The sequence below is a fragment of the Acanthochromis polyacanthus genome, chromosome 3, assembly GCF_021347895.1.
Source record: "Acanthochromis polyacanthus isolate Apoly-LR-REF ecotype Palm Island chromosome 3, KAUST_Apoly_ChrSc, whole genome shotgun sequence".
NCBI classification, from domain to species: domain Eukaryota; kingdom Metazoa; phylum Chordata; class Actinopteri; family Pomacentridae; genus Acanthochromis; species Acanthochromis polyacanthus.
In genome coordinates, this window is record NC_067115.1 from 29,257,768 (window position 1) to 29,275,968 (window position 18,201).

Genomic DNA, 18,201 nt, shown 5'->3' on the forward strand with positions numbered 1-18,201 from the left:
CCTGAACGCCCTCCCAACACACACATGCATTCCCTTTCCATCCCACGCTCCTCTACTCTCCCTTCGCTTTAATTTGGTTAGATAAATTTTGAATGACCCTATTCGGATCAGTACCAGATGTCTACAAGCTGTTTAACACCCTCTAAATTAAGAACCATCGACAGTAATTATTTCATGTATGTTTTATGCAAAAAAGCCACTGAGCCAACATCTATTGAGTGATGGTTGAAATGATTTGATTTCGAACACTCGCTGATATTTATTTCCCTTCTCTTTCTCTCCCTGTATGCCTCTCTCTATCTGCTCTCTCTTTAGCTCAATCCTGCTAACTCACCATTTCTTCACCAACTAATTCATCAGACTGTAATCCACCCCAGCTCTATCCGCATGAGGCCGTTTAACGGGGACCGGGTGCAGCTATGCGCTGCTTTCCTAATGCCTCTCCATGTGGCTAATAAGCAGCAGTCTAATAAACGCTTTACCTGAGAGGAGGATCTAAGTGGATTTGTGAAGAAGGAGTCTAAACTGAGATGTTGCCTGATTTAAGGCACCTGTCAACTGATTTGCTACTGTAAAGCCTTCTGTGTCTCTTATCTTGCAGGGGTCCTCTTCATGTCTTGTAGACGCTCCCGGAAATACAGTATTTCTGCCTAAGGAGCTGTGGCCTAAATAGTGCCAAATAAAGATGTCAGACCTTTTAAGGCCACTGACAAGTCTTTGTTTTTCCCCCCTTCTTTTACTTGATGCCTCTGGCTCCCTCTCTCAAGTTTTGAGCTGCTGGAGGCAGCTGACCATTTTGAGCAGATCAGCAGTTTTGCTAGTGAGCAGGACAGAATGAGAGCAGGTGGGCAAATCTTCCTGAGTAGTTCTGGTAGATAGAATAACGTATATTTTTTGTATTAGACATGTTCTTTATTCGTGTTGGAAGATGGTACATTGCAGATGATAGGGCAACACATTCAGGCGAGGTAATAATATACAATGTCTGGTTTCTTAATTAGGTGGTGAGCCACCAGAACTATTAGAAGAGCTTTGCAGCTTCTTGCATAGAATCTCCGTGTTTCTGAAAGTCTGCTGGAGCCATGAAACACCACTGATTCAAAAAATAATCCCTCATTTAATCCCAAGCTATGACATAGGGAGCGTTGTTCATTAGTGTCAGGATTGATCGCTTGTTTCTTGGTTCCCCTCACACATTGAATGTGCTTGACCACTGACAGCCAGGCCAACACCTTGCATGGTAGCTCTACTGCAACTGGTATCTAAAGATCTTTTTCTTGTAAGCTTGAAAGTGTTCTATCAGTGCAGTGCTGTTTGGATTTATGGTGGTGGTGGTGGTGGAGGGCCTCTCTCCATAATCTCCTTGTGGTGTTCAAATGGGATGAGGTCTGATAAGTGTAAAAAACAAGATTTTTATACTTCTGTGTTCTTAAATTTATCACCCATCTGTATTTGACACTTCCGTTTTAAACCCAGCCTGTAAATGCACAGATGTGTGTTTATGTAGAATGGGCACACTACACACATGGCTCTCCAGAGGTACCACTATAATGTGCCTGCACAGAATTCATAGCTATATATTATATGTTAAAGCACATCTAGAATACAGCTTTATTAGCCTGTGGAGTTACTCTGGTTGACTGATCTTCCTGATGTTCACTACAGGCAAGTGGAGACAGAATCATGCTGAGTAGAGTTCCTGTCTTTTTGAGTGCCTGTGATACTTGCTCTGAGTGTGTTTAGATTAGTTGTAGGTTTAATCTGGAATTACAGAATTGTGACTGCAGTCTTAGTGGTGGTGATTAGTAATCCTCCGAAAGTCCCTGTGCCCCTTCCAGAGGAGTTTTAACCCTAACTAGCCCCCAGGCCTGTCATGTTCCAGTTACATCCTCTCTCTGTGGTCTTTACCTCCACTGCTTCTCCCAGGCCCCACCTTAATAAACCCGCCAGCGTAAATGTCACTGGCTTCCACCTTCACGTCAAAGGTCACTGTCAATAAACCTGTGTGTGTGCACGAGCGGGTGTGTGTGTGTGCGCATCTCAGGAAGCCCTTACCGTGCGTCCATCAGATGCAACTTTGCTTGGCTCCGCTCAGCCGTGCCTCTCACACATGTCTGTCACACACAGAGGGCTAATGAAGGCCACAGCCGCTCTCATACATGTTGATGCATTCACCAACAGCACCAGACACTGCAGCTTTTCACTTAATTTACACCCACATTTACACTTCCAGCTCAGAAATTGGATGGGACATTGATTTTCTGTTGGAAGAAGGGGGGTGAAATGCACATATTTTTGCTTGATGTCAACTAAATCAACCATAAAAGGTAAATTGGATTTTTGTCCAAGGGTGGTACTTTCAGAACCAGGGTTGTGGGTTCAACTTCTGGCCTGTAATAAACTTCACCTTTCTCTACAGTGACAGTGGTGAGCAGTATTCGGACAGTCTCAACAGTGTGGCCTCAGGGACAGCGCCCTACAGACAGCTCGCTAATAGAAAGGTTGGTCTCATCTTTTAATTATTTTGGATTTAAAAAAAAAGAAAAACTTCTAGTCAGATATTATCATCAGCGTAGTTTGTATTCCAGTGCCGACTTCTCCTGCAAGAGCGATGTTCTACATTCATATGTTGCAGTTTATATGAAGAACCAGCTTTTACATAATTTGGAAGAGCCTACAGGTTTTTTTGTAGTTGCTTTATTCTTGTTGTAACCATGGCACCATTAGCCCACTGGTATAATATCATCATGAAAGCTGTTCTACATCCTAAAATACTGATTCCAAACTCTTATTCATTTACTGTAGGATGTGTCAGTACAGTCTATAAAATGGTTAAAATAGTGTTTTCTTTTTTTTAAATAGGTTACAACCTGATTTCAGAATAGTAAGAGTAAATTCTTCCTTATTGAATAAGAAAGAATTTGTGGAGGTGCTTTAAACACAAAAATGCTCAGTTAAGTCCATGTCCTAATTTAATTCCTCAAAACACTCGTGTGTGTTCAGTCTTTACAGCTACATTACCACAGCTAAAGAATCAGACAATATTAATGCCACCTCAGTGACACTGAAAACTAAATCTGTTGTGTTCCAAGGTTCCTTATAAAGTAATTTAGCAAATGCGCTTTTTATTAATATGTTTTCATTCTCAAGTGATTAATTCTGCCAGGGTAGCCGTTAGAGTTGTATGAAATTACCTGAGCTTTTATTTATTTATTGTTTGACAGATAGGAACAAAATATTTTGTTGATACTGATTTTATATTTGCTTGAAGTTGTAGAATCAGTCCTGCTCTTTTGTGCATCTCTCTGCGCACCAATGTGTCTTTAAAAACACAGGTGAGCTTGACACCATACAAGAAAAGGAAATAAGAAAAATAATTAATCCAGCTTCCACATATGTAGCTTTTTTTTTTTTTTTTTTTTTTTGCTGACGGTCATGCGAATAAACGATTACTTGCTTTGGTTATATAATCAATTAAAAATGGGGACTAAAAAGCCAAACATTTACTTTTTCTTACTTCTCAAATTTGAGGATTCTTTGGTTCTCGTCATTATATATGATAAAGTGATTTTAAAAGACATTTGAATGCATCTCCATAGACTTGAATCACTTATAATAGGCATTTTTGACATGCTATAGGCCACTGTTGAATGAATCTGGTCTTCAAAGTGTCCACCCTTAATGCTTGCATTTACTTGGCTTCCCGGTGTGTGGGACTTGGTGCTCCTCCTTTTCCATCTCCTCCTCACACTATGAAATCAATAGGTCTGGACCCTTGCACTTGTCCACATCAAACCACTTCACAGCAGGACATGGCAGCTCCAAACCCCAGGGAGAAAAGTCCGTCAAGAAGAGGGATGAAGAGAAGAGAGTGGGGGACCTTTATAGATGTTCTATCCTTCTCTCCTTTCTTCCCTTTCTTTTTTTCAGAAGAAGGGGAGCAAGGTAGAAAGTGAAGAAGAACAGAAGACTGTTGTTGTGAATGTAACCAGGGAGCTGCCAGGACCCTTATCTCAGATCCCCCCCTTTAGTTTCCCCCCTCCATATCCGCTAAATGTGCCCATCAACTCCTCCCGGGCTCATCGCTATGACAGCCCAAGCCCCTCACGACTTGCTCTGTCACAAACCAAAGGGTTCATCTCCCCTCTCCTCTCTGCATGTGTGATCAAACCTGGCACTGATCAAATCCTACCTGACCCCCATACAAAGGATGTAGGCAGAGAGGAAGGAGGGGCATGGTAGGGGGCCCTTCTTTGATGTCACTACAAACGATGGTGCAATTGGGAGGTGTCGCACACGCACATGCACACACACACTTATGCGTGCAAATGACTATACACTCGCACACACCCGTCACACTGTAGGAGTGAATCAGGGCTTTCAGACAGTGATTGAACAAAGGCGGTATTTGCAAGCATCTGTCAGAAGTAATATCCTCGCTGAGAGGTGTTCAAGTTGGAGTCTGTTGAACACGCTCAGGTGAATTATTAAAGCACAGGGTGATTTGTCTTGTCGCGTTAAACTGAGCACACTCTGTGATCATGGTGTCATTATGAGCCGCGTTTCAGGAAGCACAACATGTCAACTGTTGTGTTACATTAAACAGCTGCTGTTCATCATCGCCTCTGACTTTTTTGTTCTTTTAGTCCTACAGGTGTGCGCCGAGCAGGGCGCCAGCAGCAGACTCTCGCAGAAAACGGCACGATGTTCTGGCCCAAGGTAGCACAAGTTTTCCTTTTTCGCAGCCATGCTAGACTACAAAAATCTAATCGACTATTAATTGAAGCAGAAAGAACACTCAATGTATTTACACGCTGTCGATCAGAAACAAGTATTTGAGAAGTTAACAAGCTTTGTTTGTTTTTTTTCAAAACTTGACATTTCTGAATTAGTTATAAATGGAAAATGTTAATCATTCAGGTTGTTAAATATATCACAGCTTTCACTTGTGCCTACACAAAGGCACTTTCACATATGCCTGTTAACTCCCACCAGTAGTTTCTATATAGGGATTTTCAGGTTTTCTGCGCACTTGTCAACTCTGAGGCAGCTGCATGTACTTCCTCCTGTTAGACAATAAACAGCATGAGCCCTGGGAACAAGGGACAAGAGGAGAGAAAAGGAGGTGGAGGAGGATGCCAATGAAGACCCAGCGCTGCTCCTCCTCTTCTCTGCAGCAGCGCATCGAGTCTCTACAGCGTCACATTGACATACTGCGAAGTGCCAGAAAAGATGCTATGCTTTCAGCCCAAGAGCTGCGAAGGGCCAATGAAATAATCACGGCACAGCTCAACTCCCTCACTGAGAAACTCTGCAGCAGCAAGCAGCTCACACAGGTAACTTGGGAAAAACAGAGAGATGAGTGAAGGGAAAAGCCAGTTGCAAGTGTTTGGAAGTTTCTTATTTTTCTGCCTTTGTCTTTTTGTGTGATTCTTTTGTATTTTCTGGGGGCTGAGAGTGCAGCAGTAGCATGCCCTTATCATGCTTAATAAGTGTGGCTGACAGGCCTACCCTAGTCTTTGGAGGTCAGAACCACAGAGCAGAAGAGAGGAGGAGAATCTCTTACTCTCTTCCTCTCTCTGACTCTGCCATTGTGTTGTCCTGCTGAATGTTTCAGCAAGCCAGTTCTCCACAACAATCTGTGTCACCAGCAGTTACATTTCTCCAAACATGTGCACTGGTGTTCATACACACACAAGGTGACTGTTTTATTATGGATGTCAGTGCCACACACCCATTTAGTTATTTAGTACCTTCCTCCGGGTAGGAAACTTCTAGACTAGGTATAGTGTATAAATAAAACACCAAGCGCTTTGGCCCCTAAACAGTATCTTTCCTGTCAGGGCCTCCTTATACACGTCAACATATGTACACACATACATGGACACACGTATACACACACCAGCACCTTGACAGTCGTTAATCTGACAGACAGGAGACTTCTTTTGGTGAATTCAGACAAAGCAGCAGCCAGTGAAAGCCCACTGGACGCCTGATTAGGTACATGTGTTTGTATCTGTATGTCTGTATATTTGCTGTGTGAAATAGTACAAATATAATGTATTGGACTTGTACACACAGGTCAGAGGGCAGCCCTCACAGTGTTGCTACCTAGGAAGTGGCCCTAGTGCACTTACCCAGGCATCTGATTGCTGAAGCCCAACGAGACCTTAGACTCAGACACAGCAGTCAAGGCACACATCTAGACACACACACACACACACACACACACACACACACTGCTGTTTGAATGAGTGGACAGAGAGGGAATTGTTGTCTTCCTGTTTGTTTCCTCTTTCCTCCTGCAGTATTAATGCCACTCCACCAGAGAAAGTTGGAGTCGACTGACTGGCCAGAGCCAGGTCTTGTTGCCCTCTCTGGAAAGGGCAAGAGGTGATGGACTTTGGGCTTGTTCCAACTGGTCCTGGCCAACTCTCTAACTAAAACTCTGCTTGTAATTGGCTTAGGACAGCCTCCACAGGGGCCATCATTTGAGAAGTAGCATGGCAGTTTCACAGAAACTTGTTTGTGTTGCTCTGTCTCCTGATCCTTCGGTCATTTTGTCCTTCCCTTGTTGCTTCCCTCCTTGCCTCCTTCCATCATTAAGCCATATCTTCTTACATCTATTTGTGCTTCCTTTGCCCTTTCTTCTTTGATATGTGTGTGAGTTTGAATTTTGAGGTGTAAATATTTTGATAAATGAATTTAACAGTTGTTATTCAGGTTGTGTTTTTGTTATACTGAAATCTATGATTTCTGAGAGGAATAGACATGCAGTGGAAAGGTCTGATGTGCTTTGTCATGCTGTGTGGTGTGCTCTCCACATCTCAGCCGAACTGGAGCATGTGTTAAACAGGATAGCGACACTTTCAGCACTCACTACAGCCGCTGATTTCAAGTTTTGGATGCTTACTTTTTACTTTTCTCGCATCATATTCATCATGAGGCATGACTCCTATTTATTGCAGTGTGTGGTTTATTTTTTGTAGCTCTCAGTATTATTTTCATCAGTTAAGATGACATTACAGTTATAACCTGAACTGCCAATATCTAGGAATTTGGCAACGTTTTTGCAGCTACAGAGATTGTAAACAAACCCGCACTTTAGCCAGATCTAAGCAAGTTAATTTGAAGGTAAAATATTGGTAATAATCTCTACATGTTTGGTAAAATTGTGCATATTCAACTCCAACTACTGAAGAATCCACTAAAGCCTAAATTTGGACCTTTTTTTGTTTGTGTTTGTTTTTTCTCCTTTGTGTTTGTGTTTGTTTTTTAAGTGTGGATTTGTTCAAACCTCTATGATCATCTCACTTTTTCTGTTTCTTGCATTCGTATTATTACTGATGATGAATGATGACTACAAAAATTAGACACAAGTTGTAATAAAGTAGAGAAATCCTTTAAGGAGGCATAAGTAGCTTAAAAAAACTCAGGTGGCAGGTGAAGTCTAGCTCTTGACAAAATGTGCTAGTCATGCATATCATCCAAACACGGGATCATTTGGTTGCTTGGATTATCTGCCTCATTCTGTCATTAATTCCACATTTACTTGCTTTGCCAGTTCACTGTGACATCGCCCCCCGAATTTACCAGCCTTATCTCTTTAAGTGTGGAGTGTCCTGCCCTCCCCTAACATGTAAGGGGCTGGGATTATTGGGGGATTAAAGGAGTGCTACAGACATAATAGCCTAAAAAGGAAAGCTCCAGACATTATTTAAATGAGTCTGGTCAGCAGAATAAATATAGCGCCATTGAGGAATTGGTACAATAAGACATCACGCTAATGTTCCAGAGGTCTGTTTCAGTTTGGCTATTGAGTGCATGCAGGTGTGACTACATGCATTTAAATATGTATTTGTGGTGCATGACTGTTTCAGCTGCCTGCTTTTCTTTATTTATCCTTCTAAGGATGACTTCAAATGGCATCAGTGAGACCATTGCTCATGAGAAAGAGAGAGAGGTGTCCTCTCTCTTTTCCTAATGGACTAGCAGTATATCAGTCCATGTCAATGTCATCTCTCACCCGGGCTGAAAATGGCCTGTGAAATCAAAGCCTGTCTTACAGGAAGTGTCATCAATGCCTCTCTTAATTCGTGCACCACTGCCACTTTTCCATTCTCTACCCCTCCCTCTGTCTCTCCGTGTCCCTTGGGATATGGCATGTGTGTCTTCAACAGAGAAGAGGAAACCTAAAACAAGAGGGATTCTATTAAAAGGTGTCAGCCAGCAACCAGATATCAATAACCTCCATGTATGCGAAGCAGAGAGCAAACCCCTGGGAATCTGTGGTTTCACTTGGGCGTGTGTGTGGCAGTGTGTGTGTTACCCTATGTGTGCAGCACACATCTTTATGTATCATGTCTCCTATTTGTGCCATTATGCTTTCTTGATCTTTGATACGATACTAGAGCAGCTAATTGTGGCGGTATTGAACCAAACTCAACAATGTCATTCTGGTCCATATTTCCTAATAAGGAAGAAAGCTTTTTTTTGGTCTCCACCACACATATGTGGTCAAAAGTATTTACCTCAAATACTTGTGTTCAGAGTCATTGATACACTGTACATTCTACATGGTCAGTTCGTGCCATTGTTGTTCATCAATGCTGAGCTCCCTCTGTCACAAAGTGCTATCTGATTCTGTAGGATAGCTTCATTATGCATGGCAATCACAGTGTGAATTAGACCATATTGATCAGGTAACGGCATCATCTGTCTCTTATGTGGCATAAAAAAGAGTTTTAAGACAGATAAGACATTAAAGCAGAGGCCGCCGCGCTCCTGTGGATAAGGCATGGAATATTTCAGATGGGTTTGCTTTGCCTGCAGATTCATAATTTTCATGTAATGTAAATATAAAATGAAGACTAGTGTCATTCAGAGCAGTTGTTCACTCTTACAGCAGTAGTAAGTTTTGCATTGCAGCACAGACCCAAGTCCTGAGAGGAAACTAGACTTCTATATCTTCTATTGGATCATTTTTCAGGCTTTAAAGAATCCAGCCTGTGACAGCAGATTTTGCCTAATTGCAGGGCTTTTCACCAACGACAGCTAGGATAGTACACGAGTAGTGTTATACTTTCCACGTCTGTGATTACACGAGGGTCCACTAGAGCACACATGTCATCTGCCCAAGTCTAGATGGACCTATTTTGGGCTACATTTGAATGTCCAACTACGCTATTTCAACAGTAGCATGCATGCGCAGATTACGTAGACGCCAATGCACTTGGCATGTTTGAAACAGAGTCCTCCAAGCACACTTCAGAGAAATACAGTAACAGATATCCATCTGCAGAGTCTGTCTCAGGAGATTAGGATGCGATGACAAGCATGGCTACCTTTGTGCATTTGTAGCGCATGCTTGTCTGGTGGAAGAGCTGTAGGAGGAGGCCTTCATTACTCCACCAAAGAAAGTGGCAGAGTTACGTGACAGTCAGCGTTGGTATGTTTGTCTGTCTGTTAGCAATTACTCAAAAACAGACTAACAGATTTGGAGGAAATTTTCAGGGATGGTCAGAAATGATAAAAGGACTAAATGATTAGATTTTGGCAGTGATCCAGGCTTATGGTCTGGATCCATGGATTTGTTAAACATTTCTGTGTCATTGCAAGATAGTGTCACTGTAACTATGACAACGAGTGAATACTACGTCAGCTTCCTGCTGATTGTAATCCTACTACAAATACACCGCTGTGGACTTATCCATCGGAAATAATATAAGAAAGAACTGATTAAATTGTGTGTTTCTGAGTCCCTTCAATTCCCGCCGACCGCTACATATTTAGGGCATGTGATTCGGTACCAATACATAACATACATATGCAAATAACAAACACACGCCTGTGGTCAGTGCAAGGTAATTTTGTTTGTTGGTATACCTATATTATATGGCCACATTCTATGTTGCTGTGATTTCTGACATGATTTTTTTTTCAAGATTTCAGCCGTAGGAAATGTTACGACAAGAGAGTGCTTTTCTTGTTTGTTTATTTATTCATTCATTCATTTATTTCACCAGATTTCTGCCTACCCTATTTTTTTTTATATTCTCTACCATCTCATGGACTCGTATGTCGTATATCCCATTACCTTTTAACTCTCATCACCATTTAACACTAATAAATGTTTCCTCGGTTTTATAACGGAAGGCAAAACTTTTAATTTAACTTATGGTATCATCAACAGTGGCTTAACTCAGCAATTCTGTATGTCGGTCGATCTGCAGAAACTAACCTCTGACCTGGCTGGTGTGGAACAGCAGAAAAAGGTTTTGGAGATGGAGCTGGAGCAGTGGAAGCAGATCACGTTGCCCCCTCAAACTGCACCACCACCAACCACACCAGTAAATGCAGACTGCTCCTGCAAGGACAAAACCACACCTGCCCCAGCTAACCCGGCACCCCAGGCCCTGGAGACTGAAGTCAAACAACTTCAAGCCAAACTTAAGGTTAGTATTTATAGAGTTAATGAACGGCCCTCATGCTTTGTCTTGTGGGCATGCCTTATGAGATAAATCTCTTAATAGGATGATGGAATGATAGACTATGTTCATTTCCAATTTTGTGCACTGTGAAGCCTGAGTGGATAATACCATGAGTAACAAGGATGATTGTGAGAACAGTAATGTTATTGGGCTCAAAAAATGTTTCTATTAAAACAGTTTTTTATGTACTGTGGCGTATCAGGTAAAAAATAGTAATAAATATTATTAATGAATTTTGTACATTATAATTTTTTTTTCTGATGATATTACACGTTATAGTAGATTTTTGTTTTTTCAGTTAGAAAAAAGCCTTTCCCTTAGATTTTATCAAGCATTAATATATCTGAGTCACATTTCTGTGGTTGAAACAGAATTTGGTCCTTGAGGACTTTAGAAAGTCCAAAAGAAACTCTGTCGAGGTTTTACTTTAAAATCATGCTTGGTTTAAAAAAGAAAACAAATTCTTGAGCCTTTCAATTTACACTTAACATCACCTGAAATTGCATGTGATTTCAACATGAATTAGCATTTCTTATCATTTGATCTCATTTCTGAGTACCTGTCAAAGAGATGAGAAATGGGGAATAACAGAAGAGACGTGCCCTACATCATAGGGAATGAGGTGTGATTGGTACCGTGATATTATCACCCTCTCAGCAGCCAGCTCGTCAGTGTCACCGAGCAGATTGCTGCTGTCGTTACACACGGCTGAGGAAGTCATGGCAGGTGACAGCAAAAGGGAGAGGTGAGGGATGTGCCATGGGGGTGCACACACTGAGTGAGCTCATTGTCATGAGCTTGTACTGATACAGTTCCCACCAGAGACAGAGGCCCTTTAAACCAAAGTGAACATGCGCGTTCAAATATCCATCATTCTACTCATCAAAAGCCGGCCTGTCATCATCAGGCATATGTCTTTGATACTCATAAAGAAAAGAGTAAAGCACACAAGTGTTCACCATTACTTACGGGTTAAATGAATAACTAATGACTAAATAAACACTCTCATGTGCAGAATATATGTACAGTTGAATAGTGGTTACATTTTCACACCGAGTCTTTTTTCTGCAAAAAAGAACAAATGCGTGGAGAATGTTTACCAGCTGAGATTTATTGACTTATAAAATGTTTGCTGCTTGTTTGTTTAATCTGTTATTGAGCATATTAGGTATTCAGTTTTTGTTAGTAATCCACATTTAAATATATTCAGCACCTTAGGTGTATCAATTGTTGTTTTTACTAATTACTCCTTTTATCTCAGTCCACTTAGGAAAGTACAGTTTTGCTGTTAACCTCTTTTAGCACCTTCCACCCTCCCACTGTAACTATAATGAGGAGGCATGCTGTGCTTGACCTGTCATCAGCTGTGTCGTGAAAACCTTCCCCACCCCCCGTTGCACACGTTTAAACACATTAACAAACACACTCACCGTGTGCCCTCTCCCCTAGAGTGCAAGTGCAGAGGTCACAAGGCAGGTGGCAGCTAACAAAGCCCTGCGAGGCCAGCTCCAGGAGAAGGACGACAAGCTCTGCCAGCTGCAGGACAAGTTAGTTTCACACCTTTGTCTTCATTAGTGGTGCTTCTTTCTCTTTGTGTTCCTCGCTTACTGTTGCTCTGCAGTACAACTCCTCTTTTGCTTTATTTACCTTTCTTTCTGCATTCCTCTCTGTCTTTGTCTCTCCATCTCTCGGTGTCTGCATGTTTGCACATTTCTCTACAGCTCTCATCTGCAGTGTTTGATTCCACCATGTGGCAGCACTCTGTCTCCACTCCACTTATGCATGCTTCTCCTCTCTGAATCATTTGTGAAATTATGCATGTTCTCATGAGCGAATGAATAAAAACCAACTGAAGGAATTAGTGTGTATGCACATGTGTGCATGTGGGTGTCTTTTGTGTCATGTAGTGTGGTGTTGCTTCCGTGGGTAGCTGATGTGGAGTGCTGATCAAAGCAGTGTATTGATTGTGTGCCGCAGGAGGGACCATTTTGGCCCATGACACTAAAACCCACACAGCATCACTCTGGCCTGTGGGCCACAAGCCCTAATGAGTTACATGGTTCACTTACTGTGGTGCTTGCCGCATTACATAGTCATAATGTACTGTAGAGCTATAAACAATTCACTTAAGGAAACTGTCAAGATTTGAACTCTGCCAGGCACATATCATCATTCCGCATCAGGATCTCATATTTGAACTGGGAGGAAGGTACAAAGAACAACTTGGCTTTCCTCCCTCTCATTCTCTTTGTCTAGTATGCTGTGTCCTCTGCCTGCCATTTTCAATAATGCATCCGGGGCATGTGTACAATCACAGTGGATATGTGTTTGTGTGTGACCAAAGCACCGCGGATCACAGCCAGGCAGAGTGAGCATCCCTCAGCTGTGTTTCCACGACAGCCTCTCCTCTGACTCTTGTCACACACTCACCCCACTCACGCACACACACTCGTAACTCGCTATCTCTTGTAACCTACCACTCCATTTGCCTCCATGGAGGGACCCTTCTCAGAATGAAAGACATGTCTAGACGTCTCTGAAATATACATCTCAGCACACACACAGGGAGCAAGGCTGCTTCGCCTTAAAGAAGAGAAGGGGGAAAAAAGAAATGAATTTCAAAGTACACCGGCATGTCCTCAGTCAATATCCGGCACTATGGCCCTGCCTTATTTATGAAGCTGCTTCTTTCATCTTTAGCCCTGTTGTCTGTCAGCCACATGAAACGTCCACCCGCACTTCATTCTTAACAACATACACAGAAATGTGCGCTCTCGCTCTCCCTTACGCTCATGTACTTCAGACCACTGACTGTTATCATTACAATACACGCATGTTTGATGAACAATATTGCCAACAAGCACAGAACAAAGGGAACAAACGTGTGAGTGATCGGGATATAGTTTGAGGCACTCTTTCTCTCTTTCCACTAACACTCATAAATAGAGATCACACACTCCGGCAGAAGCTCCATATATCCTTCATTCTTTTTATCCTCTATTCTTTTTGGGGTGTAGAAGAAGAGAACATCTAAAATAAATGTTGTCGATCTAATTGCCATTAGCATTGGGGCATAGGGAGCTGCTGGGGCTCTTATTGCTGCTCTCTGTCTTTAAGTCAACACCAGACAGTCATCTGAAAGGTTCAATATGGGTTTTCTCATTAATGGCCAAATCCATGGGGTAACCAGCCAGCGCTACTTCCCCCCAAAGTCCCCAGGCTAGACTCCTCTCTCATTTAATTTAATGTCACTCCAATAGGACAAGCTCACATTTATTTAACCAGTCTGCCCTCAGGCATTCATCCACCTAGGGAGGCAGGGACATTTACTTACACGAAAGCATTTGCTCGAGCATTGCGTCATCTGTTTATTTAAAACACACAAACCATGATGCGTGTGGGAGCTGAGAGATCCACTGCATCTTTGAAATTTAAAACAAAACTGCAAAACCATTTTAATTAACGGCATCCTTATGATCTTTATTCTATTTGTTCCAATTCCCCAAGGTATAGGCAACCATGAAAAATGCCTTATATTTGCCTTTTATGAAAACAGATTAAAACATGCTAACATACTGAGACCATTTAAAACGAGGCCCCTCTGCAGAAAGCAGGAATATTAAACATGTCAATACAGCAGGTTATTGAAATGGGAAGTGACACGTGCTGCATGCTTTTAACAGTTGAGACACAATCAGCTTACGATACAGACACATTGCCTGTCTTTAGGGAACTGTTGTCAGCGCAGTGCAGCACACAAACAAACAACATTTTTTAGAGCATATTCCCTTCGTAATAAGTCCTTCCCAGGCCAAGTTCCCTGCTGATGTGTTTTTATATGACTGGAGTAATGCTGAGCTGAAAATAATAAACATTTAAATGCTTGATTACAGTCTTTCAAGTAGTGTCACTGCTGATTCGAAATGCCGTTTGTCAAAGAGGACTCCCCAGTCACACTTAGTGCGGCATTCCCTGCCAGAGCACTTGCTCTAATATATGCCAGTTAGAATTATATATGCATCCTTATTTCACCCCCTCCATTTACCCAAGCAGCATGCCAGTGTATTTAGTTGTCATAATGAGCTGTCATGCCTGATGTACTGCATGGGGACACTGTGCCTGCCAGCTTTGCGTGTGTGAGTGTGTGTCTGTCTCTGTGTGCGTCTGTTTGCTCTGTAGATGCTGCATGTGAGGCTGTGTCTGTGCAAGAGTATGACTATCTGTTTAGGCCTCGTACTCATTTATGTTTGTACCTGTGATTGCGTGTGTGTGTGCGTTCCTGTGTGCATGCTGTTAGGATGAGCCACACGGAGCGAGATGTGACCATGAAACGGCAGCTGGTGGAGGATCTGAAGACAAGACTGAAGTTCCTGCAGGAGATGGAGAAAAGCTACCGGGGACAGGTGGAGGAGCTAGAGAAGAAGGTACGGCCAGTGGATCGCAGCTGATAATTCTTGTATTCAGTTAATTCGAGACTCTTTGGTAGAATGACGAAGAAAATGAGGTATTGCAGCACTCAGCTTTTCTTAAAGCCTGGAGATTATGTCTCCTGGAAGACTAAAGGGAAAGGAAATCTATTTGAATTACTGTTGCGTTTGCTTACAGAATACTTGTTTGCTAAATTGAATTGAATGAAACTTAAGATGAATATATGATTTAAGTATCTCCAGTAAAAAAGACAAAACAGCACTCTCGCTTCTGTTCTGTCTTTTTGTGCAGGTGAAGACTTTATCGGAGGAGGCCGCCAACAGGAAGGCCCTCATTGAATCTCTAAAGAGAAGGCTGAATGTGGCGACAACAGAGAAAAGCCAGTACGAGGCCTCCTGTACAAAACTGAAAGAAGACCTGGGAAAAAAGGTTGGAATGTTTGCAAGGTTGTTCCAAAATAGGGTATTGGATCATTTAATTTAACTTTTGTTTTTTAAAACGTCAGTTGTGACCCGCACAAGCATGTTCTGTGGATCAATGTGTTTAATTCCTTCTTACCTGTGTGTCGCCAGAGTTTACGGAACTGAAACAATTGTATGTCATCATATCAAGGCGCATTTTAATAGTATGTAATTAGTGGCACAGAAAGTTTCAGAATTTTAGAAACCCAACTCCACCCACATCTTCCCGAGCTGTCAATATTCAGTCCTTTTTCTTGCGAGAATGTTTATTTTAATCTAGAGTTGTGCACATTAAAATCCCTGCATTACTGGAGCATTTTTAATAATAACTGACAGAAAAGAGAAAACATTCAAATGTAAAAGTGTCAAATATTTAAGGTGAGAGTTTTTAGTATGTTAATACCACAGAGTCGATCGTATAGATTTTATTGAGGGAATAACTTCAACTTTTGTTTTAAAATGAAATGTGGTGTAAGTTTGCAGCATTGGATTTTTGTGCTTTCAGCTCATTCTTTCTAAATGTCCCCAGATCAATAGGAGTCACCAGGAGTCACCAAAGTCAGAAATGTTGAAATTCTACACAAAGGGGCTTTAAAGCAATTCCCACAAATGTCTCACAGACCTGTGCAGATTCTCTACTTTTTTCCTGAAACAAAGGAAGAGTGTTTTCTTTCAGCTGACCAGTTCTGCCTGCTATTTTTCTTTACAGGAGCAGCACATGCATGCCCTACAGGCTCGTGTGGGAGCCAGTGAACAGGCTTTGGCTGCACTGGAACAGACAGCCACTGAGCAAATGGAGGGGCTGACCCAGCAGAGCTCCCATGCCTTGGACAGGCTTCAGAGGCAGCTAGGCCAGGCCTACTCCCAGTTGGAGCAGCTTCATTCTTTTATCAAGGTACTGTAGTAAAGGGGCAAGGGCCAGAAGTCCAGAGTTTTTATAGTCAAATCATCTAACTTGTCTTCAGCCAGTATAGTGTGGTTTTTCTGCAAGTTCTTGCCCATTGAGTTGTAACGACATTGTGTGGGAAGGTCAGGTGTAGAGGTTTAGTGCATTGTTAATTGGGTAAAAGTTGAATTTGAGGGGCTTGGCAGGCTGACCACTGTAAATGAAACTGGCCCATGAAACACAAAATGTCACGTCTCTTGTGGTGCTGTGCCTACAATACACCGTACAGCAGTGATCACAACTATGCACAGCACCTGCTTAAGGGTCTCGATGGTGTTTTTCCAGAGTTGCTGAGGTGATTCTGGAAATACTCATGAATAGAGTGCCAATTTCCTGTAATTTTCCCCAGCAGAATTATGGTGCATGCACGGTTTAAAATTCAACTGTTGAAGTGAGGGGCCTGTGTCTGTGAAGAAGCAAGTGACTGATATAGCTACTGATTGGCTGGTGATAGGGACAAGCCCAGCAGGATCTCTCTTTTATTATTGTACAATACAAGTCACCCACTCATCAAGCTCTGCTATTCATTCGGCAAGCTATGAAATTCACATGCCCGCCTGGCAACCTATTGGATGTGTAACAGATTTGGCCAGGCAGTCACATTAATAGTCCAGTAAATCACACTAAACATTACGAGACATTTAGGTATCAGCTATTTGCAACTTGCAGGTGGGAGCACAGAGAAATTGTCCCGTAATTGTGACTCACAATTTCAAAATTGCAAGAAAAGGTGTCATAATTATGAAAAAGAGGTTAAAGTAGTCATCACTAATCTTTAGTGGATCGAGACGATAGTTTAATTTAATGAACATGAAAGTGAACATCATTGTAAGAATTGCTAACAATAACGAAATACAGTGCCTTTTTGCTACACTATCATTCAAAAGTTTGGGGTCACTTAGAAATATCCTTATTTTTGAAAGAAAATCAGTTTATTTTCAATGAAGATAATATTAAATTAATCACAAATACAGTCTATACTTTGTTTTGTGGTAAATGACTGTTCTAGCTGGAAACGGCTGATTTTAATGAAATATCTCCATAGGGGTACAGAGGAACATTTCCAGCAATCATCACTCCTGTGTTCTAATGCTACATTGTGTTAACTAATGGTGATGAAATGCTAATTGATGATTAGGAAACCCTTGTGGAGTTATACTAGCAGATGAATAAAGTATGAGTTTCATGGAAAACATGAATTGTCTGGATGACCCCAAACTTTTGACTGGCAGTGTAAGTATTACTGAAACTATAACGAAATACAGCGCCTTTTTTGCTGTATACCATCAGTTGTACTGACAACTGTCACATATTACTTTGATACTTAAGACAATTTGAAAAATCCAGCATGTTATAAGGCGTTCCAGTTTGTGTTTAGCACTGTGTTGCAATCTGAGTGAATTTTTTTAGCCTGTCTTTATTTTAGTGATATATAGTGAACTTCTAACAGGTAGCAGTCACAAGTATGGCATCTTGATCTCACAGTCTTAAAATAACTATCCCATTATTACAAGATAAAGTACAATAGACTAATGGGGCAAAAATGGGAACACTTCATCACTTATTCATGTTGCAATATTTATTGATCAACATTGACCCCAGACTCGTGGATTTCAGGGCTAAGCCCGGGTTCTCCATGACCTTACAACCATGCTGGTTCAAGACATGAGTTGTGGAGGCAGATGTTTGTAATTTATATTCAGATGATCATCTTTACTTGTCAAGGCATCAACCGAAGAACTAAGTCATTCCAGACAAGCATCAAGGAGCCAATGGTTCAATAAACTGCTGATATTCAAAAAGGAGGCAATGTTCCCTAGGATTCTAGGATGTCTTATGGGACGTCTCTTTGGGAATTTGGGAGTGGCCAAGCTCA

At 41.7% G+C, this 18,201-nt stretch overlaps 1 protein-coding gene across 1 annotated transcript in view; it reads left to right on the top strand.

Annotated features, from left to right (window-relative positions):
• The window catches only part of cntln (centlein, centrosomal protein), a 90,251-nt gene that overhangs the window by 52,417 nt on the left and 19,633 nt on the right, over positions 1 to 18,201 (top strand). The window contains exons 17-24 of the mRNA XM_051945974.1: positions 2,420 to 2,501; positions 4,647 to 4,719; positions 5,074 to 5,336; positions 10,233 to 10,454; positions 11,940 to 12,037; positions 14,788 to 14,914; positions 15,210 to 15,347; positions 16,089 to 16,274. Of these exons, the coding sequence (XP_051801934.1) occupies positions 2,420 to 2,501; positions 4,647 to 4,719; positions 5,074 to 5,336; positions 10,233 to 10,454; positions 11,940 to 12,037; positions 14,788 to 14,914; positions 15,210 to 15,347; positions 16,089 to 16,274 (1,189 nt within the window). The remainder of the gene's footprint in view (positions 1 to 2,419; positions 2,502 to 4,646; positions 4,720 to 5,073; positions 5,337 to 10,232; positions 10,455 to 11,939; positions 12,038 to 14,787; positions 14,915 to 15,209; positions 15,348 to 16,088; positions 16,275 to 18,201) is intronic.